We start from the raw sequence: 26001 nt of genomic DNA, 5'->3' as shown, positions 1-26001 counted from the left end.
ATCTCTCTAGCCTGTCCAGGTCCCTCTGAATGGCAGCACAGCCCCCTGGGGTACCAGCCACTCCTCACAGCTCTGTGCCATCAGCAAGCCTGCTGAGGGTGCACTCCGTTCCTTCGTCCAGGTCTTTGATGAGTAAGTTGAACAACACTGCGCCCAGTACTGACCCCTGGGGGACACCTGTAGCTACAGGCCTCCAACCAGACTGCAACACCGAGCACAACCCTCTGAGCTCTGCCATCCAGACAACTGCCAACCCACCTCACCCCACCACGCATCTAGGCTGCACTTGCTGAGCTTGTCTATGATCATTGCTGTGTCCTGTGCTCAGCCATGGCTTATCCATGTGGTGTCTTTCAGACACCTGCAGCAGCACAACGACTTCTGGAAATGCATTTCAGCCTTTCTTTTTTTGCTCTGGTAAATCGTGCTGTGAGGAGCCCTGGGGGCTTTCTCCCATGGTAGTACGAGGGGCTGTATTTACTGCTCCCTCACACAGGAGCTGAGCTGCTGGAGTCCGAAAAGGAGCGCCTCTGGCTTCACATCAGGCAAGTTACAACCCCACAGCTTCTCTGCCGGTTAATGGAGGTTTTGCCAACCCACGATATTCTCTGCTGCATTTGACATAAATCCTTGTCTTCCACCACCTGGTAGCAGCGAAAGCACAGGAGGAGCTGTAGCACTGTGACAAAGCAGAGCCCTGCCTGTGTTTAGGCATTTGGCTTTCTTGCTCATGTTCTTTTCCGCCTTTTTTTGGGCTCCTTCAGAAATCAGCTGTACCAAAGTAGGTTTTCATTACAAAAAGAGGGAGCAGTGGTTTATACAAATTGTTTTTCTTTTACTTAGGCAATTAAAGTAAGATGAATCAATTTATGCAGGTGTTAAACAAGGTGGGGTCTTATTTTGTTATAAAGAAATGTGACATTTCCAATTGTCAGCAGAATAGGAATATAGTCACCTACAAACCAGCTTCTGGAATCAGTAAGTTTTAAAATTTACTCAGTTTTTGAAGTAAGTATCTTAACCTAATGCTCCTTTTTTATTTTTTTATTATTTTTTTTAAGATTGCTTTGATGTGCTGGGCCTCAAAAAGACATAAATCGTGAATTTACCAATGTGACTTTTATCCACAGTAAATTAAATATAATAATTTGATAAATGTGATTTTAAGACCACAATAATAATTAAAAGCCAAAGGAAAATGTCTGAACATAATTACACTATGTAATCTGTGATTTCACTGGTACCGTGACTTTTTCGTGCTCTAGGTTTATGTGCAAGTCTACAAGACCTCTCTGAGGTGTCTTCTGAAATGTAATCACTATCACCAAAACAGAATCAATTGGAAGCTCTAAAAATGCATGACGACATAGGCCTTGCTCTTTAAAGCTGAACTGTATTTTCCATTTTGAGTTTTGCTGACTTATAAATTTCCTAGAATCTCCTGTAAAAACTACTATACCTTCTGCAGGCTTTTTTTCCATCATGGGAAAGTTCCCTTCCAACTCGTCTATGAATACAAGCTGTGGGAACTCAAAATTTCTGTCAGACTGAAGTTGAATAAATACCTGATTGTTGTCTTAAATACAAAAATACAAGTGTTAGAAACAAACAAACAAAACATAATTTTAAGTGTCCAGGCATAGGTTAAAAAAAAAAAAAATCATCATTTGTCTCACTCCAACTCACTCCATATTAATTTTTAATCACTTCAAAAGGAAAAAAAAACCCAACATAGACAATCTGGGTTTGGACAATACAGCAGAATATACAAAGATGTAGTAGTTAAACTGATGACTGATTACAGGGAAATATGACCCAACACTGAAACTCTGTACTTTTATTTTTTGTATCATTTTGATATTTCTCTTCCTTTTGCCTCAGCAGGTAACACCTGGTCATGGTAGGAAATCACACGCTGACTAAATTTGTCCTCTTGGGAATTACAGACAGTCTGTTTGCGCAGGTGCCTCTCTTTGGGTTGTTTCTACTGATTTACATTTTCACTTTGGTGGGGAACATTGGGATTATGGTCTTGGTTTGGGCTGTTCCCAGCCTTCACACTCCCATGTACTTCTTCCTCACACATTTTTCATTTACTGACATCTGCTATTCCACAGTCATCTCCCCCAAAATGCTAGCAGATCTGTTATCAGAGAACAAAACAATTTCTTTTGCCGGCTGCGTGATGCAGTTCCATGGCTTTGTGTTCTTTGCAACTGCTGAGTGTCACCTCCTTGCTATCATGGCCTATGACCGCTATGTTGCCATCCGCAACCCACTGCTCCACGTGGTGGTCATCTCCAGGCGCATTTGCAAGCAGTTGGTGGCAGCTTCCTACATTGTCGCCTTTCTCAGCGCCATTGTGTACACGGTCTGCACGTTTGGGGGCTCCTTCTGCGGACCCAACCAGATCGACCACTTCTTCTGCGATGCCAGCCCCGTGCTAAAGCTTGTGTGCTCTGACACCCACAGCAGTGAGATAGTCATCTTCATCACTGTTGCCATAAACGCGGTGGGCACAGGCATGGTCATCTTGCTCTCCTACATCTGTATCCTCCACACTGTCCTGAGGATGCACTCATCAGGGAGCAGGTCCAGAGCCTTCAACACGTGTGCCTCCCATTTGATGGCCATTTCCCTGTTTTATGGGACAATTTTCTTCATGTACCTCCAACCCGCATCCAGCCATGGCAGCCTGGACAAGGTGGCCTCTGTGTTCTACACCTTGGTTACCCCCATGCTCAACCCACTCATCTACAGCCTGAGGAACAAGGAGGTGAAGGACGCTCTTGTCAAGAGCAGGAGAAAGGTGTTAAGCCACTGGTAACATTAAGAAGGTAAACCAGCTGTGAAATGAATAGTTTATCTCATGTGAGAAAGCCCATGTTGCATTGAAAAATGTATTTTTCCCTAGACCTCAAAACTTTATGTAGGTTCTTCCATAGTTTCTGCACAAAAGTGAATTACAGGGTTTAGCCCTGAGAAATAGACCCCATAATCGCATCTTCCTTTGAAGGAAACCAGGTGGAGAGGGAGCCTCAAATTTTATTTCACTTCATAGTCACCAACCTATAGGAAGAAATCACTCAGAATCTCACAGGAAATATGAACCATAGTTTTCTTGATTTATATTTTTTTATAATGATAAATACATATTTTTCTTATGAAATTATCGATCTAATCCCTAAACTCCAATAAAATCCCTCACTGTTACCTGTGAGTTATTTATTAGAGCTGAGCTGGTGGAGTAGAGTGAGCAGTTTGGAAACATAAGTGTATTTAGAATTTGCTTTCTGAAAATACAAGATAAAATGTTTAAAATGAAAGTGTGCATTTGTTTCTGACTTAACAAGTGAGAAATCCAGTGGAAGTCAGGATCTTAAGCTATAACTTGGAATATAGAATGGAATCCCTCCGCAGGCTGGCACACTTCAGCGTGCATTTTCACTTAAAAGGACAAAGTATAGACAATATGACTAGAAATGGCAATGAACTGTTCTGGGAGTGGCCAGTGTCAAGGATGAGTTCTGCACAGTGACAGCACCAAGGGGGAGCTGTCATTCACCATCAGCAGTGCTTTACGTTCATTTCAGGTGCCATTTACTTCAGCGGTGAGACAAATGTGACTGCATCTGATGATACATATCAGTGTCACAGGCGCAGGTGCCAGCTCAAGGCTCACATGTTCCATGAAAACCAAATGGCATGTTTCATTTAAAAAGTCAGCATGTGACTGGTTTCCACAGCTGAAAGACAATGCTGCACACATCAATTGTGTAGCAGGTAGCGGCTTGTTTCTGAAAACAAACAAACAAACAAACAAAAACAACAACAAAAAAACAGCCATTCTACAAGTTACAGCTTCATTAAAGAAGGGGACACACAAAGAAAGAGCCCACAACACTGGGATGGGGGCCAGCAATCCTTCCCCTTTACCGGGCAAACCTGTAGGGGAAAAAGCATCCTAATTTCTGCTCATCCTAATTAATTCCAAAGGACATTCACTGTTCCTTGAAGGCACACACATAAGCATTTGTGATTTGGGTGCAACTCTGCAACTTCCTTGCATCATTGTCCATACAAGAGAGCAAGCACAGCTCAGACTGTATGGGTCTGTCCAGCAGTGCGGCTTCCTCCTTCTTGGGCACTCGGCCTTGGCTGTCCTTTGCCCACTGATACCACTTGGACACCAGGGCCAGAACTTATCACCCCATCCTCTCCCTCCTCCCCCAAAGGAGCTTGTTAGAAACCAGAGCCCCATCCCCGAGAGACGGAGACGCTAAAGACCACGTGCCTGAGTTGATATAGGTGAATGTCAAAGAGTTTGCAAACACTGAGACTCTTGTTATCAGAGAGGGTGAATCTTTATTTTAAAAACTTCACCAAACCTTATTATTCTTCCTTCTAGTTTGTTGGCTATTTTTGCTTGCAGTATACAAATATAGAGCTCGCTGCTGCTTGATGAATTACCCTGCTCTACATTACCCTGCTCTACATTACCCTACTCTTTTCTTTATTTTTAATTCAGTTTGCAAGGCAGAGACAACTAAAAAGCTTAAAGGTTTAACCAGATTGCATTCCTAAAAGAGGTCTGGATGGCTTTATTCTCGTATGTGGTGGTATTCAACTCAGAAAACTTCCAAGAAGAACTTCCATCTAAAATGAAGTGGATGCAGAATTGTAAATTTTGATTTCTTTGTTTGTTTGATTGGTTGGTTTTGTTGTTGCTGTTTTTTTGTTAAGATTGATGCTGCAATACTTTCCTTTGAACTTTGCAGAGATGGGGTATACAAAACCCAGAAATTGTGGCTGTGGACAGAAACTTACCATGTGAAATACAAACTGGAAATCCTCTCTGTGAGTGGTTCTGACACCTCAAAAAGCAGGAAACATTTTTGGTGGGAAGAGCTGGAAATATCCCTCTTTACCCTCCAGGTGCTTCAGGTACAATTTGGTCAGCCCAGAAGTTATTTTGGAAAGAGGAATTCAGATGCTGTGTAGATCATTCACAACATGGCCTATATTTACCTGAGCTCTTAAAACTGTATTCATATAACCTAATCTTATCTATCTAAAAATTATTGCTCACACTTTTAGCTTTAGATATCATATCTAGCTTTATCCTTTGGATAACGGAGAGGACGATGTCTTAGAGTGGTACCTAGCACAGGTGAGAGAAATATCATCTTTTCCTATAATGCACATATTTCATTAACATGAGCAACAGAGTGTAAATGCTCTGCTATTCTCAAGGAGAGGAAGTTTGGGTTAAGATATTCTTGTTAATGTTATCAGGTCTTTGCAGAACAGACCATGGAGAGGCTAATTGGAATATAATTTTTAAAAGCAAACATTTGGATGAATATTTACCATCATCAGACATTTGTCAGACTTAAGTTTTCTGTAATATCTTTCTAAGTACTTCTAGTGGAAAGGTAATCAGGTCTAATTTTTAATCAGACATTTCTGAATAAAAAAGAATTTTCTTACAAATGCCATAGCTGTGCTGTGGATGACATACAGGCAGGCGAACAGATATTCATATCTGTAATGATGTATGGTTTGTTTGCACTGTTGGTGAAATATTATTTAATACAGTTAGTATATTCCATAGGAATAGTTGTTTTAGACAAAACTACTTGTTTAAAAAATTCAAATAGAAACTCTGTAGTACGTAAATATTTATCAAAGGAATCATTTAAACTAGATAAGTACATTGTGTAGGGAGGAGATGCTCTGTATTTTCTTTTTATTTTTATTATCCTCTTCTCTCACAGGTACAATTAAAGGAAGACAATGTTTATGGGATTTAACCACACAGTCCATGGCTTCATCCTCCTAGGACTTGCAGAGAGCCCAGGCATGCAGCTCCCACTCTTTGGGGTGTTTCTGCTGATGTACATGCTGACCCTCTTGGGGAATCTTGGCATGATGGCCCTGGTCAGGACTGACCGGGGCTTGAACACCCCCATGTACTTCTTCCTTGGTCATTTTTCTTTTGTTGATGCTTGTTACTCCACGGTCATTATGCCCAACATGCTGGTGTCCTTGGCCTCGGGGAACAACACCATTTCCTTTGAGGGCTGCGTGACACAACTTTACAGCTTCATGTTCTTTGGGATTGCCGAATGCTACCTTTTGGCCATCATGGCGTATGACCGCTACACCGCTGTCTGCAACCCGCTGCGCTACGTGGTCATGTTGCCGCAGGCGGTCTGCATCCAGCTGGTCTCAATGTCCTACACCCTTGGTGTTCTTTATGCAGCGATTTACACTGGCTGCACGTTTGGGGGATCTTTTGGGAAGTCCAACATAATCGATCATTTCTTCTGCGATGTCAGCCCCTTGCTAAAGCTCTCGGGCTCTGACAGACTCATCAGGGAGAGGGTCATCTTTGCTTTTGTTAGCATAAATGGGATTAGCACCAGCGGAATCATCGTAGTCTCATACCTATATATCCTCTCCACTGTCCTGAGGATGAGCTCCACACAGAGTAGGTCCAAAGCCTTCAACACATGTGCCTCCCACATGATGGTTATCTCCTTGTTCTATGGGACGGGCTTCTTCATGTACCTCCTGCCCAGCTCCAGTCACAAGGGCCTGGACAAGGTGGCCTCCATATTTTACACTCTGGTGACCCCCCTTCTCAACCCTCTCATCTATTGCCTGAGGAACAGGGAGGTGAAGGAGGCTTCCATGAGATGTGCAAAGAGATTTCTCCATCTTGGTCTTCATTGAAATGGGGAGGGAGGGTCTGAAACTGTAATGAGCAAATAGTTATTTGGTCTCATGGAGAAAGATCTTGTAATAAAGTTTAAATTTGATTCACCCTTCCCGAAAGTTTTCTTTCCCCATCTCTCACTGATGCAGTGATGCAGGGAGAGAAGCCTGTAGGATACACAGTGCTGTATTCTTTTCTTTCTGTAGCTGTAAGATGGAACTTGGGGTAAACCTACTACACTTTACAATTTGTAATATTACACTTTAATTCTAGACAGATTAATCCAATTTAATGAGCATGGAAAGCTGCGGGGACTCAGCTAACACAGAAACCCATTCAACCCAATCCTCCACAGTCACATCCTCCTAGGAATGCATCTCAAAATGAATGGAAATTCTGGAACTCATGCAACTCTGAATTTGGAGATGCATTTGATAATGCAGTGGCTATATTTATATTGAACATAATAAACAGTTCTATTTGTTTGGCACACCAGCTATTTTTGTTAGTTCTACAGGCACTTTAAAAAGCCAATTTTGGCAAGATTTCAGTGATTCTGCAGGTGACAGCAGAAAAAATACAAGGTTTTTTTCCAGAGGCAACTTTGATAACAACAGGATTAATCTCAAAGCTATACCGAAACATTTTGAGGATTTTGGATAGCCTTTTGGTTTAACAGAAACAAATTGAAAACTGATTAAAATTATTTTTAAAAAGCTTTACTGCAATAAAACTTCAGGTATCCCTGAGCAGATAGCAATCCATAACTTCAACTGGTCTCCTCAGATAGATGTAAGACTTCCCGGACATATGCTGGAAATACAATACAGCCCTGAGGAAGCAGTCTAGAAGGTTCCTGGAGTGTGTGGAAGACAGCTTCCTGACTGAGCTGGTTAGTGAGCCTGCTGTTCATGAACAGAGAAGGACTGGTGGGAGATGTGGTGGTAGGGAGTTGTCTTGGGCAGAGTGACCACGAAATGGCAGAGTTCTCTATTCTTGGTGAAGTCAGGAGGGGGGTCAGTAAAACTGCTGCCTTGGACTTCTGGAGGGCTGACTTTGAACTGTTCAGGACACTGGTAGGAAGGGTCCCTTGGGAGTCAGTCCTGAAGGGCAGAGGGTTCCAGGAAGGCTGGATGCTCCTCCAGAAGGAAGTCTTCAAGGCACAGGAGCAGGCTGTCCCTGTGTGCCGGAAGATGAGCCGGCGGGGAAGAGGACCGGCACAGCTGAACGGGGAAGTTTTGCTGAGTGTCCAGGAGAAAAAGAGAGTCTATATCCTTTGGAAAAAGGGGCAGGCAACTTGGGGAGAGTACAAGGAATTTGCCAGCATATGCAGAGAAAAAATCAGGAAGGCCAAAACCCAGTACAACTCAACCTGACCACTATGGTTAAGGATAACAAAAAAAAATGTTTTTATAAATATATTAATGGCAAGAGGAGGGCCAAGGAAAATCTCCATTCTTTACTGAACGCAGGGGGCAACATGACTACTGAGGATAAAGAAAAGGCTGAGGTTCTTAACGCCTTCTTTACATCTGTCTTTACTAGCCAGACCACTTATCCTCGGGGTACTCAGCCTACTGACCTGGAAATCTGGGACAAGGAGGAGAAGAAACCCCCCGTAGTTCAGGTGGAAACAGTTAGAGACCTGCTGCTCCATCTGGACTGTCACAAGTCCATGTGGCCAGATGGGATCCACCCTAGGGTGCTGAGGGAATTGGTGGATGTGATTCCTGGGCCGCTTTCCATTATCTATCAGTAGTCATGGTCATCCAGAGAGGTCCTAGATGACTGGAGACTTGCTAATGTGACGTCCGTCCATAAGAAGGGTTGTAAGGAGGACCCAGGGAACTACAGACCTGTCAGCCTGACCTCAGTGCAAGGAAAGGTGATGGAACAGGTCAGCTTGAATGCAATCATGAAGCATAGTGGGACAATCAGGGGGATCAGGCCCAGTAAGAATGGGTTCATGAAAGGCAAGTCCTGCCTGACACACCTCATCTCCTTCTACAACCAGTTGACCCACCTGGTGTATGAGGGAAAGCCTGTAGACACAGTCTACCTAGACTTCAGCAAGGCCTTTGACACGGTCTCCCATAGTATTCTCCTGGGGTAGCTGGCAGCCCATGGCTTGGACAGGTACACACTTTGCTGGGTTAAAAACTGGCTGGACAGCTGGGCCCTGGGAGTGGTGGTGAACAGAGTGAAATCCAGCTGGCAACCAGTCACTAGTGATGTTCTCCAGGGATCGGTGTTGGGGCCCAACCTCTTTAATATCTTTATTAATGTCTTCAATGAGGGGAGTGCACCCTCAGTAAGTTTGCAGATAACACCAAGTTGGGGGTGTCAATTTGCTGGAAGGTAGGAAGGCCCTGCAGAGGGACCTGGACAGGTTGGATAGATGGGCAGAGGCCAATGGGGTGAGGTTCAACATGGCTAAGTGCCGGATCCTGCACTTTTGCCACAACAACCCCATGCAACACTACAGGCTTGGGGCAGAGTGTCTTGAAAGCTCTGCAGAGGAAAAGGATCTGGGGATGCTGATTGACACTCGCCTGAACATGAGCCAGCATTGTGCCCAGGTGGCCAAAAGGCCAACGACATCCTGGCTTGTATCAGGAATAGTGTAGACAGCAGGACCAGGGGGGTAATAGTCCCCCTATACTGAGCTCTGGTGAGGCCGCACCTCAAGTGCTGCATTCATCTTTGGGCCCCTCAGTACAAGAAGGACATTGAGGCCCTGGAGTGTGTCCAGAGAAGGGCTCTGAAGCTGGTGAAGAGCCTGGAACACAAGTCCTGTGAGTAGCGGCTGAGGGAACTGGGGTTGTTTAGTCTGGAGAAGAGGAGGCTGAGTGTAGACCTTATTGCTCCCTACAACTACCTGAAAGGAAGGTGTGGGGAGCTGGGGGTCAGCCTCTTCTCATGGGTAACTAATAATAGGACTAGAGCGGCCTCAAGTTGCGCCAGGGGAGATTTAGGTTGGAAATTAGGAGACATTTCTTCTCAGAAAGAGCAGTCAGGCATTGGAACGGGTTGCCCAGGAAAGTGGTGGAGACACTGTCCCTGGGGGTGTTCAAGGAAAGGTTGGATGTGGTGTTTAGAGACATTGTTTAGTGGACAACATTGGTAATAGGGTGATGGTTGGCCCAGATGATCTTGAAGGTCTTTTCCAGCCATAATGATTCTATGATTGGTACATTTATATATGTGTGATTTGGAGTGTCTTTCAGAATGAATATTTATTTTGAATCAGGACTTTGCAGTTCCAGCAGTTTCTGAGAATCAGTTGAGCTGGATTTTGTCCTCCAAGACAAGCAACCATGAAATGCAGGCACACTAATTGTGTCCCTTCCCTCCCATTTTCTTGGTTGCATAAAAACTGACACGAGCTTCCTATGAGTTCTTGGCAGTGCTAGATTAAAAGTTACACCAGATGATCCTAGAGGTCTTTTCCAACCTAAATGATTCTATGATTTTGTAAACCCCCTAAAGGGGGAATGAGGCAGATAAGAAGTGAGGCATTCAGGTAACATAGTGGATGTTTTAAGTAGACACAATATTTGTGGCAAAGAAAAAAAAAAAAGAGGCCATAAAATGGGATTTAAGCTATAAACTGGGGAATGCTGTTGGATGTGGAGGAAGATTTTGACAGGGCTATCAAGGAGCATGGGGCTATTGTCCAATGTACATCTGAAAAGGCCATGAAAAAGCTAAGTGCAATAAAATATGGAAGGTAAATCAGACTGTCCACAATATCTGACTACTGGCACAAGCCAGTAGCAGAAGAAGAGCAAGACTACACAGAATTATGGACTGGCCGAGGTAGGAAGACACCTCTGGAGGTCATCTGGCCCTATCGCCTGCTCAAGCAGCGACACCCAGAGCAGGTTGCCCAGGATCATGTCCTGGTGGTTTCTGGAGATCTCCAAGGAGGAGACTGCACAGCCTCTCTGGACAACAGATTCCTTGCAAATATTCAAAGCCAAATCTGGCATTCTCAAGTACAAGGCAGGGAAACAAAAGTTCTTAGCGTCAAGTGAAGTTATGGAGTCCTCTATCACAAAACCAGCAGATCAATGTTGTGCTGGAGCTATTTCCACATGACAAACTCCTTCAGGGCATTCCTCACATCCCTGTTCCTGAGGCTGTAGATCAGAGGGTTCAGCATGGGAACCACCAATGAGTACAACACAGCAAAGATCTTGTCAGTGTTCAGGACATCGCTGGAATTTGGTCGGAAGTTCAGGGCGAGTATAGACCCATGGAAGATGGTGACTCCGGCCAGGTGAGAGGTGCAGGTGGAAAAGGCTTTGTGCCGGCCCTTAGCGGAGCTGATCTTTGAGATGGCAGAGAGGATGAAGGCATAGGAGACCAGGACAGCCAGGATGGTCACCATCTCAACCAATCCTGCAAGACCGAATATCAAGCACCTGTTGATGTGGGTGTCAGAGCAGGACAGTGCTAGAACAGGCATGATACCACAGTAGAAATGGTTGACCTCAGCTGGCTGGCAAAAAGACAGGCTGAAGGTGAAGTCCGTGTGCACCAGAGAGTGCAGCAGCCCAAGGACATACGAGCCGGCCACCAGCAGGATGCAGACCCGTCGAGACATGATGGCCGTGTAAAGCAGAGGGCTGCAGATGGCTACGTAGCGGTCGTACGCCATGGCAGCCAGCAGGAAGCACTCGGTGGTCCCAAAACCTATGAAAAAAAACATCTGGGCAGCGCAGCCAGCCAGGGAGATGGTTTTCTTCTCTGTCAGAAAGTTCACTAAAGTCCTTGGTGCCACCACTGTTGAGTAGCAAGCATCCAGGAGAGACAAACTGCTGAGGAAAAAGTACATGGGCGTCTGAAGTTGGCCACTGCTCCTGATCAGCACAACCATCCCCAGGTTCCCTGCCAGTGTGGTGGCATAAATGAGGAGGAACAGCACGAAGAGAGGTGCCTGCAGCCTGGGGTTGTCCGTGAGTCCCACAAGAGTCAGCTCTGTAACTTGCCCAGTTTGATTCTCCTCGGCCATTTCCTCCAGAAGCACTGTGAGTTATGTCCACAAAGCTACAATGAAAATTATAAATTAACGGGCAGACTCAGTGCCTAAAAAGACCTACACTGGCTATTGCTCCTATTATCAAATATTTGTTTAATTTTAAATCAATGTACATGAAAGAACAACTTGACGAGACAATGGAAATTTATTTCAGTATCAGTTACTCTGCCAAGTGTTCGATTTTTTATTCATTCACTTGCATATATATATATATTATCTATTGTATACTCATATTTAATATGATCAGTATGATAATATGGATCACACTTCAGTGCAACCCTCAAGGGAGAGGAGGGGAAGGGAAGGGAAGGGAAGGGAAGGGAAGGGAAGGGAAGGGAAGGGAAGGGAAGGGAAGGGAAGGGAAGGGAAGGGAAGGGAAGGGAAGGGAAGGGAAGGGAAGGGAAGGGAAGGGAAGGGAAGGGAAGGGAAGGGAAGGGAAGGGAAGGGAAGGGAAGGGAAGGGAAGGGAAGGGAAGGGAAGGGAAGGGAAGGGAAGGGAAGGGAAGGGAAGGGAAGGGAAGGGAAGGGAAGGGAAGGGAAGGGAAGGGAAGGGAAGGGAAGGGAAGGGAAGGGAAGGGAAGGGAAGGGAAGGGAAGGGGCATTTCCTGACATCAGCAGCCTGGAGATCTGCGTGCTAGGTGAGGCTGCTTTTGACAGTGAATCATGGCACAGAAAGGGGGAAAACACAGCTGAAAAGGTGGCCCAGGCATCTGCAGTGGCTGGACATCACCAGGTAACGTGAGAGTAACTGCAGCAGATTTACTCCTTCTTTTTAATGCCTCCTACTTTCCAAATGTCTTCTTGGTGGAGCGTTCTTAAAGATTCTTTCGCTTGCATTGTTGCACAGAGGAAAGATGAAAATCATACTCAGTCTTCCATAACAATTCATTTTTTTATGATTTTGGGGTTAAGCTTTTCTGGAGTATAAGGAAGTGGAGCTGTGCCATCATTTGAGAGAAAAGAAATTCTTAAAAAAAAGTGGCACAACAAATCTTCACATTAATAACTTCCTTCTCTATGATTTTCATTTTAAAATTCATACTTAGGAGTTTTAAATATAAGAAAATATCTGTTTAAATTTATTCTTATATTAAATGTATTAAATATACCAATGCTTCCTGACCCTTTCTCACAAAAATCAATGGGAAATACAGAACAGCACTCCAGGAGCAGCCACTATTACATAAATATATATTTAAAGAAAAATGAGAAAAGAGCCAGTTTTAAAGAAAACTGGGGGGTAAGCGTGCCCACGTCAGCTTCATCTAGTCTAGGATCATGGAAATCACCATGCTCCTTATAGAGGTTCTGTCCCTGTAACCTAATGTTAGTGAAACGAGTACAGCTTTCCCATACTGATGCAGGTAAATCAGTGTAAAATGGGCATTAGTGAGCCTGACTGGGACTTGTAGTGGAAAAATCAAATAAACTCCGTGCCCAGGTGCAAGAAGTGCATGGGATTTAGCTGCATGTCAGACAATGTGCCCAATTCCTGATACAGGAACAGGGGTCAGAATGCTGCAAGAAATCCTACAGAAACCCCAGATAACTCAGGGTGGAATTACCCAGCATTGCAGAGAAAGACGTGGTATAACTGGTAATTCACCTGGAAGCTGGCATCACAGTCTTCAAAAAATTCAGGTGCCCTGTTCTCCCCCTTTGCCACTATAGCTCTTACAAGAGAATCCCTCTCCTTGTTTAGCTTCTCTAATAAAGATATGGCTGAGACCAACCAAACCCATCTCTACAGACCCGACTCTGAGCAAGGCAGTTGTTCTCTTTCCCCTTCTTCCTGCAGGGGATGCACACACCGTGGGCGTCCTCTGCTCCTCACCAGCGGGGACCTCACCTCTGCAGCAGGCAGCACTGGTGCACAGCAGGTGGCAAGGACACATCTTTGATCTGAGCAACCCACCTGATTTAATTGCTTTTTAACGCTCCTGTCACGAATCCAACCCTGCTGGGACTTCTAAGGTGCTTTGGTCGAGAAGTGGTTTTGAAGACTTCCTTTGGGAGTGATGCAATTATTTTTATACTTCTGTTTCCATATCTACCATGTTTACCATGTATTTTTTTCATAAATGTTTATTTCATATACATACATATTTTTTCCATATACATCTTTGTTTTCCGTATATACGTATTTATATTCCCATTTCAATATATATTTCCTGCAGAGTTCATATATTTATTTATGTACACACATGCAGATATAGATATATATGTGCCAGGGAACAATGAAAAAGAGAACGCATACTTTACAGTGATGCAACAAATGAACAAACAAACAAGGATCAGTGAGTTCTGGCCAGCCCAAACCAATGCAAAGCCCACTGTACTCCTTTTATTAAAGCAAAAACACAGTGAAATAAGAGAAAAGAGAAGAGAAGAGAAGAGAAGAGAAGAGAAGAGAAGAGAAGAGAAGAGAAGAGAAGAGAAGAGAAGAGAAGAGAAGAGAAGAGAAGAGAAGAGAAGAGAAGAGAAGAGAAGAGAAGAGAAGAGAAGAGAAGAGAAGAGGAGAAAAAAGAAAATTCCTTTCCCTTGTTATGCCAAAATTTACCACAGTCTGTGCAAGGCTGAGGCCAAAACTCATCTTCTTCAGCAGGTTGAAATGCTCTTTTTTTTTTTGGGGGGGGGGGTCCTTTTTTTTTTTTTTTTCTTTTCCTGCAAGGAGTTAGAAGAGAGAGGAATAGGCAGTGCTACGTATTTGTTTGGCAGGTGTTGGAGCAGAAGAGGGCTAAAAGAGGAAGTCACTGCAGTGGAAATGTTGGAAAACATATCTTTGTGTTGCTGAAATCTAGCTGGAGTGGCACCAAAAATTACACCTGAGACAGTTAAATAATAACCAGGGGTGCGAGGAGGTATTGACTGAGTGGAAAATTTACTATAGCAAGAACATTGTTTTCATTTAAGGTCATTTTACTTTTTGTTTATTTGTTTGTTTGTTTTTATCCAAAGTTATTTGTTTCTTAACAATATGACAGAGAAATCTTCGGCATACTGATATCAGTCCCCATTCTGTAACATCTTGATTTGTTGTACTGAAAGTCCACTTTTTAATACGCTGGAAAACACAGCCTTGTTGATTCAATAAATGGAGAACCAGTTGTTATTAACCCAACATATGACTAAGTCATTTACATTTGCACACCATCTGAGAAGTAGATGTAGGAACAGACAAGGCAAGGCTGAAATTACCCAGGGGGTTGCAGGAAAATCAGCACAAACACTCACTGCAAAAGTCAAGTGATTTAAAAGTGTCAAGTTATTAAAAGATTATATGATGAGCCCTCCCTGTCCTGCAGTCCTTCAGGTCACTTCCATTCCCACCCAGTCCCGTAGGCACAGAGTTTCACAGATACGTTGAGAAGAACCCTTCATGGAAGGGTTTGTGACTGTCCTTGTGGCTTCTCCTCTCAGTGTTAACCATCTGGAAACCTATGTCCAGTGTAAACCAGGCTTTCTCTGTACTCACTGAACAGAGAAATGGGATAAGCAGGATGAATCAAGCTCTGTGGTGGGATGGCTCACCACTCACGGACCATTGATGGTACGTAAAGTTGGGTTTCACCTCACCTAACTTTGGCTATACAGCAGTTAGTGTCTGTTCCGTATCAGTTACTGGACCTCTCCCTGTTGCTGAGTGCAAGAAATTATGTAGAAATTGCTCCCGGTCCACCTTCAATGCAGATTCCAATGAAGTTTTGAGCCCCATTCAATAATAGCGATAAGGAAGTGCTGCCCTGGTCACCCGCTTCCCTCACAGCCTTCTCCCAGCCACTCTTCTCAGGGCAGCCTTCACCTCCCTGTTCCTCAGGCTGTAGACCAAGGGGTTCATCATGGGGGTCATGATGGTATAAAATAGTGTGGCCGCTTTGTTCTCATCCAATGCATAGGTGGAGCTGGGGCGCAGGTACGTGAACAAAATTGCCCCGTAAAACATGGTGACCACTGTCAGGTGGGAGGCACAGGTGGAGAAGGCTTTTCTCTGGCTCTGAGGAGAGTGGATCCTCAGAATGGCGGGGAGGATATAGATGTAAGAAACAAAGATAACGGTCACAGTGCTAAGACAGTTTATGCTGACAAGAGCGAGGACAACCAGCTCATAGGTGTGGGTGTCGGAGCAGGAGAGAGCTAGGAGCGGGGCAATGTCGCAGAAGTAGTGATTGATGACATAGGTCCGGCAGAAGGAGGATGTAAAGATGAAAGTGGTATGCGTCACCGCATGCACAACGCTGATGGCGTAGGAAGCAGCCACGAGCCAGCGGCACGTCGCTCTGCACATGATGGTGGGGTACCGGAGGGGCTTGCAGATGGCCACATACCGGTCGTAGGCCATCACAGCCAGCAAGAGGCACTCGGTGATCCCAAAAACAACGAAGAAGCACAGCTGGGCTGCGCACTCTGAGAAGCCAATGGTTTTGTCCTCCATCAAGATCTGTACCAGCATTTTTGGGAGGATGATGGAGGAGTAGCAGATGTCAACAAAAGCCAAGTGGCTGAGGAAATAGTACATGGGGGTGTGAAGGTTAAGATTGGTCCTGATTAATGCAATCAGCCCAAAATTCCCCAGGAGTGTCACTATGTACGTGGACAGGAAAACCAGGAAAAGGGGGACCTGCAGATCTGGGTGGGTGGTCAGCCCCAGGAGAATGAACTCATGCACGTCAGTGTGATTGACAGGTGTCATTCTCCGTAAAACATTCAGTCTGTGGGGGAAGGATAAAGCAACAGAAAATGCCAGGGTCAGGAGGGGAGCAGGGGAAACCAGGCTTGCACCTCTGGCAGCTTCAGTCCTCTGATTTTGGGCAGCTCAGCAGGACCCTCAGTTTCCCATGTGCTGACAAGAGGAGGCAGAGTGCTTCCCTACTGGAGTGTCATGCTGGACTTCCAATCGCCCCTGGGAGAGCCAAACCTCTTCAAAACCATTTGAAAAGTAAACCTTAGCTCTCAAGATAAAGAGTGAGAATGCCAACCTGGGTTGAGTTCAGAATTTCATCTCCAACATGGCTTCATTATTTGTGCACTCCTGGTGACATTTAACTCAGGTGGAAATTCAAGACTGTAGGCATTATTCAGCAATAACCTGTTTTGGTTTTGGTTTAAATTGAGATACTTAATGCATTTTGATTTTCCTTAGTGAATATCAGGTACCTTTCAAAAAGAATTAAAGGGGGAGGAAAAAACAATTTTTGTTTGTTTTTAAATAAAACAACATGAAATAATTCAACTTTCAGAAATACCTTCCCTGTTGATTTTCATTTCCTTTTGCAAAACAAAGGGGAGCAAAAGCATGGACATTTTTCTTCTAAGTCTGACGTGAACACAGTTTTCATTATACATGGTCTTCACAACTCCATAGGAAAGGAAGCGCGTGGTTGCACAGTGGAGGCTGGCAACTTAACTTGGACGTACAGCCAAGGCCAAAAGAGCAAGCACATGAGGAGCTGAGCAGGGAAGGGAGAGGAAATAATACAGTCTGCACTGAAAGCACTGGGGTCATCACCTGCTATTACAGTGGCACCTACAGAAAGATGGGATGTCCATGTGTCTCCCTGTTTTATATCATCTAAACTTTAAAGCAGTCCTCTTCCTGTGTTAGTTTCCTTATGCTATGCCCAGTCTATTTGATATAAATCAGATATCTTAAACTTCTGGTCCTTTCTTTCACCTATCTCACTACGTTCAAATTCATAAGACAAACAGAAAGGTGCTTATTGCAGCTCCGTGATGCCCCTTAACATCCTACTGGTTCAGACCTGAGGACCTCACCTTGGGCATGACTTCTCCCACAGAGCTCAGATCTTCAGGTCCACGTAGCTCCTTCAGCAACTGGGATGACTTTGTTTGCTCCTCCAGAAGAAATGACCATGGCCATAATTCATCTTCAAACAGATGTTGGGAGTGCTTTTCAGTGATCATTCCTTAAACACTGCACTGAGGATGATTGTTGAATAAGTTTTTAGCGACCAAACGGTATTTATATCAATTTCTGTGACGTTGGAGGCATTCCACTCCATGGAGACTAGAAACTTGACAACAAGCAAAATCCACTCGGAATATAAATTTCTTGATCTGCATGTTCACTAATGAAGCCCACGAATAATTTGTTTTGAATATCTGGATTTAAGCAGATGTCCTCCCTCATCTCCCATACTGAGGAAAGGGAGCAGATGAAAAACAAAATATTTACATCAGCACTTATACATGATTCACCAAAAGAAAAGAAAACAACTTTCTTCCACAGTCACACCTGTTCTCTGTATTCTTTTTTAGTGCCACACTAGCTAGATTCTGGCAGTGCAAACATATTTCTTCTGATCATTTCTACTGCGATGAGCTCCCTGTGTCAGCACCCTCTTGCTCCAACACACACCTCAAATAAACATAGATTTTTGCCTCTTCTGGCTTTACTGTGATCACTTCACTTCTGCTTGTCTACTACCTCAACATGTTTTCTACTACCTTGGAGTTCCAAGCAGCTGCCCATCTAAACAAATATATAAATAAATAAATAATCCCATCTGCATAATGGCATCTATTGCAGCATTTTCCAGCACGTGTCCAATGTGGTTTCAAAGGTAGGAAAAGTACCATTAGCCCAAAATATCATGAAGTCTGACAGATTAGGTCTGTATTACTGTTTTCATTCTCTCTCCTTATTCTGTTCATTAAATCTTAGTCACTCAGAAAATATGTAAAAACACGATCTGTGCTCAAATGTACAACAATACCAAAAATCCTGTAATGAATTTTAATATAAAAGAATGCAGAAAACAGCCTACACGTACACACACCCCAAAAAAAAAAAAAAAGCTAATGAGAGTCTGTGTCGCTTCTTTCCCAAAGACACCTGCCAGATTTTGGACTCCAGCTCCCCGAAATGAGGAAAGACTTGGAGGCAAGCTCAGAGCAAGAGGGCTGTGCACTCAGCTGGGGCAGGTCGGACCGCTGGAGGCAGCTGCTCTGCAGGCTTAATGTCAACCCACCAAAATCCAGAACATTTCAGTGCTGATAGGATGATCACTGAATTGTTCAAAGGAAAGAAAGAAATGGCAAGGTGCGAGATGAATCACTGAGTGGCATTAGCATGTGGTGCGTGTGCTAGTGCTAGTCACCACAAACGGTCCCCTTGACGCATGTGGGGTTTCTTACCCTACATCCCATGCAGGACTCTGGGAAAGAATACCAAAGCCAGACTGGAAGCAGAAAGTGGTGGTTTATTTTTCTTTAAATCAACATTTTGTTCTGAGAAATGAAAATCTAATTATGGGGTGGTAGTGTTTTGGTTTTTTTTCTCTTCCAGACTATCTACTGCTACCTCAGCACTTGTGTTTAACTCAGCATTGAGTCTGAGCATGATTTAGCTGAATGTTATGCAGACTTCTTCATCTGACTGTTCTTCATCCTGTCACCGGATTCTCTAGGAAACAATCCATCTTGCTCCAAAATAAACACCCTAAATAGCTTATCTGAATACTTCCTGGAAGTTCACACTTCTCCCCATTGACTACTGACTCCCCATTGACAGACACTGTCTCGGAGGTGGCCATTGACCTATCAAGGGTGTGATGTTAGGTGGGAAGAGCCTTGTCTGCAGTGTCAGACCCTGTGGTCTTTCCTGCAATCATCCCATTACTGAAAGTGAGCCCTCTCTGAGGGTGTCAACAGGGATGTCATGCAGACCAGAACAGCAGATGTTTCAAAAGGACCCATCTCTCATCTAATAGCAGGGACTTTGAGCCCTATTAAAACAAAAACATCTCTTTCAACTTCTCTGAGATGCAGAATGTCCCCAGTGCCACCATGAATTATCCTTTCACCCCACGGCGATAGCTTATTTGTGCCCTTCGCCTTTTGTCCTACTCACAGAGACACACTTTCACTAAGGGAATGACAAGAAGAAACAGGCCAGTGGTGGAAGAGAGCATTCTTTAGGGAATCGCAGATGTTCAGGAGCTGCAGGTGGCTCTCTTTGTGCTGTTCCTTCTTGTCTATGTCACCTCCTTGGTGGGAACCTCAGCACGAACACGTTTATCAGGCTCAACCTGGGACTGTGCCTCTTCCTCTGCCACCTCTCTCTGCTAGATCTTGGCAAGTCCTCAGCGGTTGCTCCCAAAATGCTGGCAAATTGCTTTGCAGAAAGGAAAGCCATCTCGGTGTTGGGGTGTGCTGCACAGGTCTACTTTCGTGGGGTCTGCATGGTCACTGAGTGTTCCCTGCTGGCTGCACTGGCCTGTGACTGCTACATGGCCATCTGCAACCCTCTGCTCTATGTGGTCACCATGTCATCCATTATGTGTGCAACTTTCCCCGACTCTGACACCATCTCTGTGCTCATCCTCACATCCTGTTCCTCCATCCTGGCCGTCGTCCTGAAATACACGCTCTGCTGAGCAGCAGCACAAAGCCTTCTCCGCCTGTGCTGCCTGCCTCACTGCCTCACTCTCTACTATGGTTCCATCTTCTTCATTTATTCCTGACCCAGCTCTGCCTATGTCCTGGGGAGGGACAAGGTGGTCTCTGTGCTTTACAACATGGTGATGCTCATGCTGAACCCCTTCATCTACACCTTGAGGAACCAGGATGAGAAGGATGCACTGAAGAGACTGGTGAAGAGACAAACAGCTTCTTAACAGAAGAAAAGTAGGGATTACACATACCCAAAGATGTGTATAGCAAGAAGGAAGCATTTCTGTCTTCTCCTGTTTGTGTTTTCATTTTTGCTTTCACAGTTAGTGCAGGATGATGTAATAGAGGAGCATAAGCACTTTAGATCCTGAAGTGCTGGCTGATGGACAGGAGGTGTCACTGTGCAGACAGACTTCCTCTCCTCCCCATATGTAATTTATATCAGTACTACAAAATGGGATCTCATCTGTGGCTAGCCTGGTTGTTTACATGATGAACTGTACATCAGCTTCTTCAAGCTGGGCTTTATCTGCATTAAATATTCATTACTTACACCCAAATCAGTAGCTCAGTCAGAGCAACTTATAGCGTGAATGCTATATGTCTCTGCTCCTGAACAGTCTGTTATTTCCTTCCAATGCTGTATTGCACCTTATAAACATGTTTTTCATAGTCTTAGATTATTTCCCCCTGTGAAATGTTCACATCAGTGTGGACAGCATGGGTTATATTTGAAGAATTGATGTTAGGAAGTGCAGAGGAATCTGGGAATGAATTCAGTCACCTGAACATAGACTCTAACACCATGGAGATGCCTCCAGTTCTTCCTCTGATCTTTCAGACGCTGTTCCAGTGGTCTGACTCTTTGGAAGGCTATATGGCATATATTTCAGGCATGTGCCAGTGTCTTTTGCACCTAAGGAAAGAGAAAGTCGTGCAAGATTTCTACATGAGGGCAACCAAACCCTGGCCTGGCCTGGGGAGTTTCACAGCATCATGCTCCTTTGCTGCAACACACATTTCCAGCATCACTTGTAGGAAGACAAACAAGAAAGATGAAGTTGTTTCCAAGTTATTAAAGTACTTTGTTTTCCTTTATAAAGTTTTAGTCCAACTGAAAGGAAAAAGAAAGAAGAAAAAAAGCTTATTCTTATTATAAAGACTCGGGGGGGGGGGGGGGGGGGGTACGAGGATCAAAGCAGATTCATCTTCTTCCAGTGTAGAAAAATAGCAATTAAGTCAGTGTTCCTTCTCCCTCTCCATGATCAATAAGTCTATATTTCCATCAGTTCTTGTTCAGGCAAATTGTGCAGTTTAGAGGTGACCTCCCCCATTACTTCCCCCACCACACTTTCGTTTGCATCACAGGCTGGGGGTCAGGCTGTAGAGCTAGGTTCCTCTTGGATGAAGCAAAACTGAAAATGGCTTCTAAAGAACTTCATCTTCCAGTGGGTGTTCATATGCTGTGACCAGAACAAATTTAATACAAAGAAAACTGTCCTGAAATACGTATGCCATAGGTAGCAGGTCCTTGGCACTGGCCCTTCCAGACCTGCTCCTGTTGCACCACAACTGTCTTAACCACCTGTCTTAAGATGTGATAAAACTTCCTCTATTCCCCCATACTTTAGAGGAATCTTGGCTAATTATCTCATATTTAGACAATGGATTTTTAGATGTTGTGAGCCAGGTGAATCCAATCTTGTGCTTATTCTCCAATCCCAGCTTCTTAATGGGAGGAAACACATTTGTGAAATCAGACCAAGGGTGGAGAATGTACGTTGAGTACTTCAACTTGCCTCACAGTCTAAGAAATAATAAAGACACAAGAAAATTGATCCTAAGACAAGTGACACCAATAAATTCAAGGTCTGAGGAGTCCTTGAAGAGGTCCTCAGGTGAGCAAAAGTATGAGGACCTTCCCCAGCTCCCTCCATCAGAGCCTGGGTACCACCCAGCTCTGCAGCCCTACTGCCATGCCCAACAGGGTTTTAGGATCAAGGCTGGGGTCACCACTTGGCCTGTGCTTTCCTGCCCAGGGCCAATTCCAACTTTCACCACACTTAAGAGGTTTTTGAAATTATTACTCAGTTTTGGTGTTTTGTTTGGTGTTGTTTTTTGACATGGATCAAAAGCAGGCAGGGACAAGTAGTCCAATTAGTGAGTACCAACGGAAGCTTGGCCTACAGAAAACCCTTCCAGCAGACCTTGGGCTCTGGGCTCTTGTCACACAGGTGGTTAAGACTATTTCCCTCACAAGTGATGCTGCCCTCCTTCCCAGAGCAAGAAGTGCTCTTTGGAGACCAACCACCCTTCAAGGAGCCATTGGCTTAACAAGTCCTTCTGGGGCTTACAAAGAAAGTTTCCTAATCACCCTGAAAGCTTCTCAGAGGGCTTGTAGTCAACTTCACTCATTCTTCTTAACAAGGCATGAGAGACTAATTAGCAGGCACTAACAAGAAAGAAACTTTATTCCTTATTAATGGCAAAGAGAAACTCTACATCTACTTTGTTTGTCAGAGTTAGTGCGGGCCCCAAAACAAAGAGCTGGAGGTCAGTGTGTTGGTATGTGACACATTAAGGGCAATTGTCTGGGCCTGGCTGGCTGCAGATGGATGTTCCTCCAAGCTCCCCTGGTTAAAGCTCCTGACCCTCATCCCTGAGGTTAACTCCCCACTTCTAGGCTGAGGTTTTCTTTCCTTGGTGGGATCATGCAGTGACCCAGCAGCATGCTCACCTCCTCATTGAGCATTGTGCATGGTGGGAGCACTAGTTATGGTGCAAGCTTCTGCCACGCTGGTCTTGGGTCTGCTTGGGATCACTTCTGCATTTTTCTACCACATTTGTTCCTATTCAGTATTCTTTCCTCTCCTATTGGTCTAGTGGGTTAGCTTAACTGTAATTACTAAAGCGTGTTAGTCATCCTAATGTATCTTATGATTTCTTTTAGAGGGAAAATTACACAATTGTACAACACCAAGCTAAAGCAGTTAGCAATCATACAATAAAAATAAGCTCAAAGTGCCAGGATAGGGAGCAGGCACCTTCATCATTGTGCGCAGGAGATAGCAGATGATAGTTGTCTGACCCTTGAGCAGGTTGCAGGCACTGCAGAAGTTTCTGAGAAAAATTTGCAAACACAACTACAATCAAAATAAGTCCTTGTTGCAGCAAAATGTTGTTATAAAGCCCAGTGTCTATTGCTAGTACTGGTGACACTAAATTATCTGGGCCACAGGGCTTCCGCAAAGCAGTGGTGGCAGGAGGGAGGAAACAGGGCTTTGTAGAAAGTTTCTGAGAAGACAGTGCCTAACTCAACAGCACAGGCCAAGTTCCTCCTGCAGCCCATGTCAGGAGGTAGGCAGTAAATGCCTCAGTGGCTGGATCACCTGTAGGCATGCTTTTTTTTTTTTTTTTTCCCAGCTAAAGATTAGAAAGGTAACCTGGGAAGCACTTTATGAGATGGGACAAAGCTCTACTCCTGTGTCATACTGTCAGTGGGAACTGAATCTTGGTCTGCTGGCTAGAGGACCATGTTTCATAGTCAACCATCTGTAGCACTTACGTGTGTTCACCAGAAACGTGCCTGTTCTTTAGCATGAAAAGATCTCTTGTCATCACTTTCATGCTGAAACCAACAGCTGTTACTTCTTCTTGCTGCTCAAGACAACAGTGGTAATGCATTCTCAAACCACAAAGGGTCAGAAGGGCTTCAGTTCCTGAAATTGTTGTCAGACAGAATAAGTATTTAATGCATCCCTGACTGAGTAAGGTCAATAAATGGCCTAATCCAAGAGCAGCCCATGAGCAGGCATTTAGGAACAAGGTAGAGATTTACCAGTACTTTTGTCCCCTTGCTCATCAGTAGCTTACTGGAGAGCACTGCTTCTTCCATTACCAGCACTGCAGAAATGGAGAGGTATAGACAGTTCTGAGAAGATCTCTCAATTCCTCTGACTCACCAGGAAAAACTATCTGTCAGAGGAACGCTTCCTCTCCACCACCCTCCCCAGTGCATCCTTCACCTCCTTGTTCCTCAGGCTGTAGATGAGGGGGTTCAGCATGGGGGTGACCACGGTGTAGAACACAGAGGCCACCTTGTCCAGGTCCTGGGAATGCCTGGAGCTGGGCCGTGAGTACATGGATGCAGCAGATCCGTAGAAGAGGGTCACAGCGGCCAGGTGGGATGCACACGTGGAGAAGGCTTTGCGTTTACCAGCAGCAGAGGGCATCCTGAGGACAGTGGCCAGAATGTAGGTGTAGGAGATGAGGATGGTCAGATTAGTGACAAACAGGTTGAAGCCCACCACGACGAACATCACGACTTCGTTGATGGTGGGGTCTGTGCAAGAGATGGCATAAAGTGGGGGCCCCTCGCAGTAGAAGTGATTGATGACGTTGGGGCCGCAGAAGGACAGCCGAAGTGCCACCCCTGTGTGGATGGTGGCATTCAGAACCCCAGCAAGGTACGACCCAGCGACCAGCCGCGCACAAACCCTGCTGGACATGGAGATCACGTAGAGCAGAGGGCTGCAGATGGCCACGTAGCGGTCATAGGCCATCACGGCCAAGAGGTAGCACTCAGTGGTGGCAAAGACAGCATAGAAATAAAATTGTGCAAGGCACGCAGAGTGAGAAATGACCTTCCTTGATGCCAGGAAGTCTGAGAGCAATCGGGGAGTGACAGAGGAGGAATAGCAGATGTCAAGGAAGGACAAGCTGCTCAGGAAGAAGTACATGGGGGTGTGAAGTTGGGAGTCCAGCCTGATCAACACAATCATCGCCAGATTGCCTAGCAAAGTGACCACGTAGATCACCAAGAACACCATAAAGAGGACAGCCTGGACATCCCTCTTCTCTGAGAATCCCGAGAGCACAAATTCAGCATTGGGGGTGTGATTTCCCCTGGCCGACATCATAACAGTCACTGTAGGAAAGCAGAGATGCAAAGAAACACAAAGTCAGCATACTCCTTCCTTCCACCCCCCTTAGATAAATGTTAGAGGTGTGTCTTTTTATCAGGGAACATAAGGTGTGGAGGCAGCAACCATAGAATTGTACATGAATATGTAGAACATATTCAATGTGTGTCTCAAAATACATTTTAAAGTAAACAAGGTGCATGTTGGAATGCATTTCTAATGGTTTTATTCTGGTCTTAATTTGGTTTGATAAAGTCATTTCACAAATAGGAAAGTTTATTCTATTTTCTGAAGATTTTGAGAAGTTTATAACTAAGGTCCAATGAGATAGCCCCAGCAATTTATTCTGACATTAGAAATTCAAGTCTGATTTTTTTATACTTCAATTTTATTTTATTTTATTTGGTCTCAGAAGAGGGAAAACATTGGTGAGAGATGGAAACATTTTTAGAGACTATATTTTAGGAAAGCCAGAATATGTCACAATAAAATTCTCATTTCTTCCCTTCCTTCCTGTGAAGAAGGTGGGAGCAACTCTGGAATTGTTTGAAACAGGATATTTAGTGTAAATATCAACACACATGCACTTTTAAATAGACCATTTCTATCATTCTTGTGACGCCACTAAATTGAGAAAGGTAAGGGAAAGAGGTCTTAAAAATCACTAAGAGTGGAAACCCCAGCAATGCTACAGTGCCATTGCTAAGTGGGGGCAGTAAGCTTCTGATAATGCAGTTTAAAAAAAAAAATAATAACACCTCTTCCCAAAAGAGAAGTTAGAACTGGTTGCAGTTACACAAGACATCAAACTATACCCTTGCAAAGGACCCTTCAGCATGTGGAAAACTCAATGCACACGCCCTTATCTGACCCATACACGCATCTCTTAAATCTGGACTTAAT

At 44.4% G+C, this 26001-nt stretch overlaps 3 protein-coding genes across 3 annotated transcripts; 2 read left to right on the top strand and 1 right to left on the bottom strand.

Moving 5' to 3' along the window:
- Positions 1–1715: 1715 nt before the first annotated feature.
- Positions 1716–3048, top strand: LOC310899926 (olfactory receptor 5AP2-like). The gene has a single exon (XM_083837064.1). It carries the CDS (start codon positions 1898–1900, stop codon positions 2825–2827), a length of 930 nt encoding a protein of 309 aa, XP_083693190.1. The 5' UTR covers positions 1716–1897; the 3' UTR covers positions 2828–3048.
- Positions 3049–5862: 2814 nt separating this feature from the next.
- Positions 5863–7051, top strand: LOC310901155 (olfactory receptor 8U3-like; the record flags this gene model as incomplete). The annotated part of the gene is made up of 1 exon (XM_083840285.1): positions 5863–7051. The coding sequence occupies one exon, from the start codon at positions 5863–5865 to the stop codon at positions 6736–6738; it is 876 nt and encodes a 291-aa protein (XP_083696411.1). The 3' UTR covers positions 6739–7051.
- A 3143-nt stretch (positions 7052–10194) lies between these two features.
- LOC310901154 (uncharacterized protein) lies at positions 10195–25250 on the bottom strand. The gene is given in 5 exon segments (XM_083840284.1): positions 10195–11752; positions 14906–14952; positions 15529–16562; positions 24178–25096; positions 25098–25250. Coding segments are annotated over 5 exon segments (2991 nt in total). The 5' UTR covers positions 25145–25250; the 3' UTR covers positions 10195–10808.
- Positions 25251–26001: the final 751 nt, after the last annotated feature.

The sequence above is a fragment of the Anser anser genome (genome assembly GCF_964211835.1).
Source record: "Anser anser genome assembly, chromosome: 5".
Lineage (NCBI taxonomy): Eukaryota > Metazoa > Chordata > Aves > Anseriformes > Anatidae > Anser > Anser anser.
This window is presented reverse-complemented; position numbering and strand designations above follow the sequence as displayed.

Coding starts and splice junctions, on each gene's coding strand:
- LOC310899926 (XM_083837064.1), top strand. CDS start 1,898: ATGGTAGGAAATCACACGCTGACTAAATTTGTCCTCTTGGGAATTACA.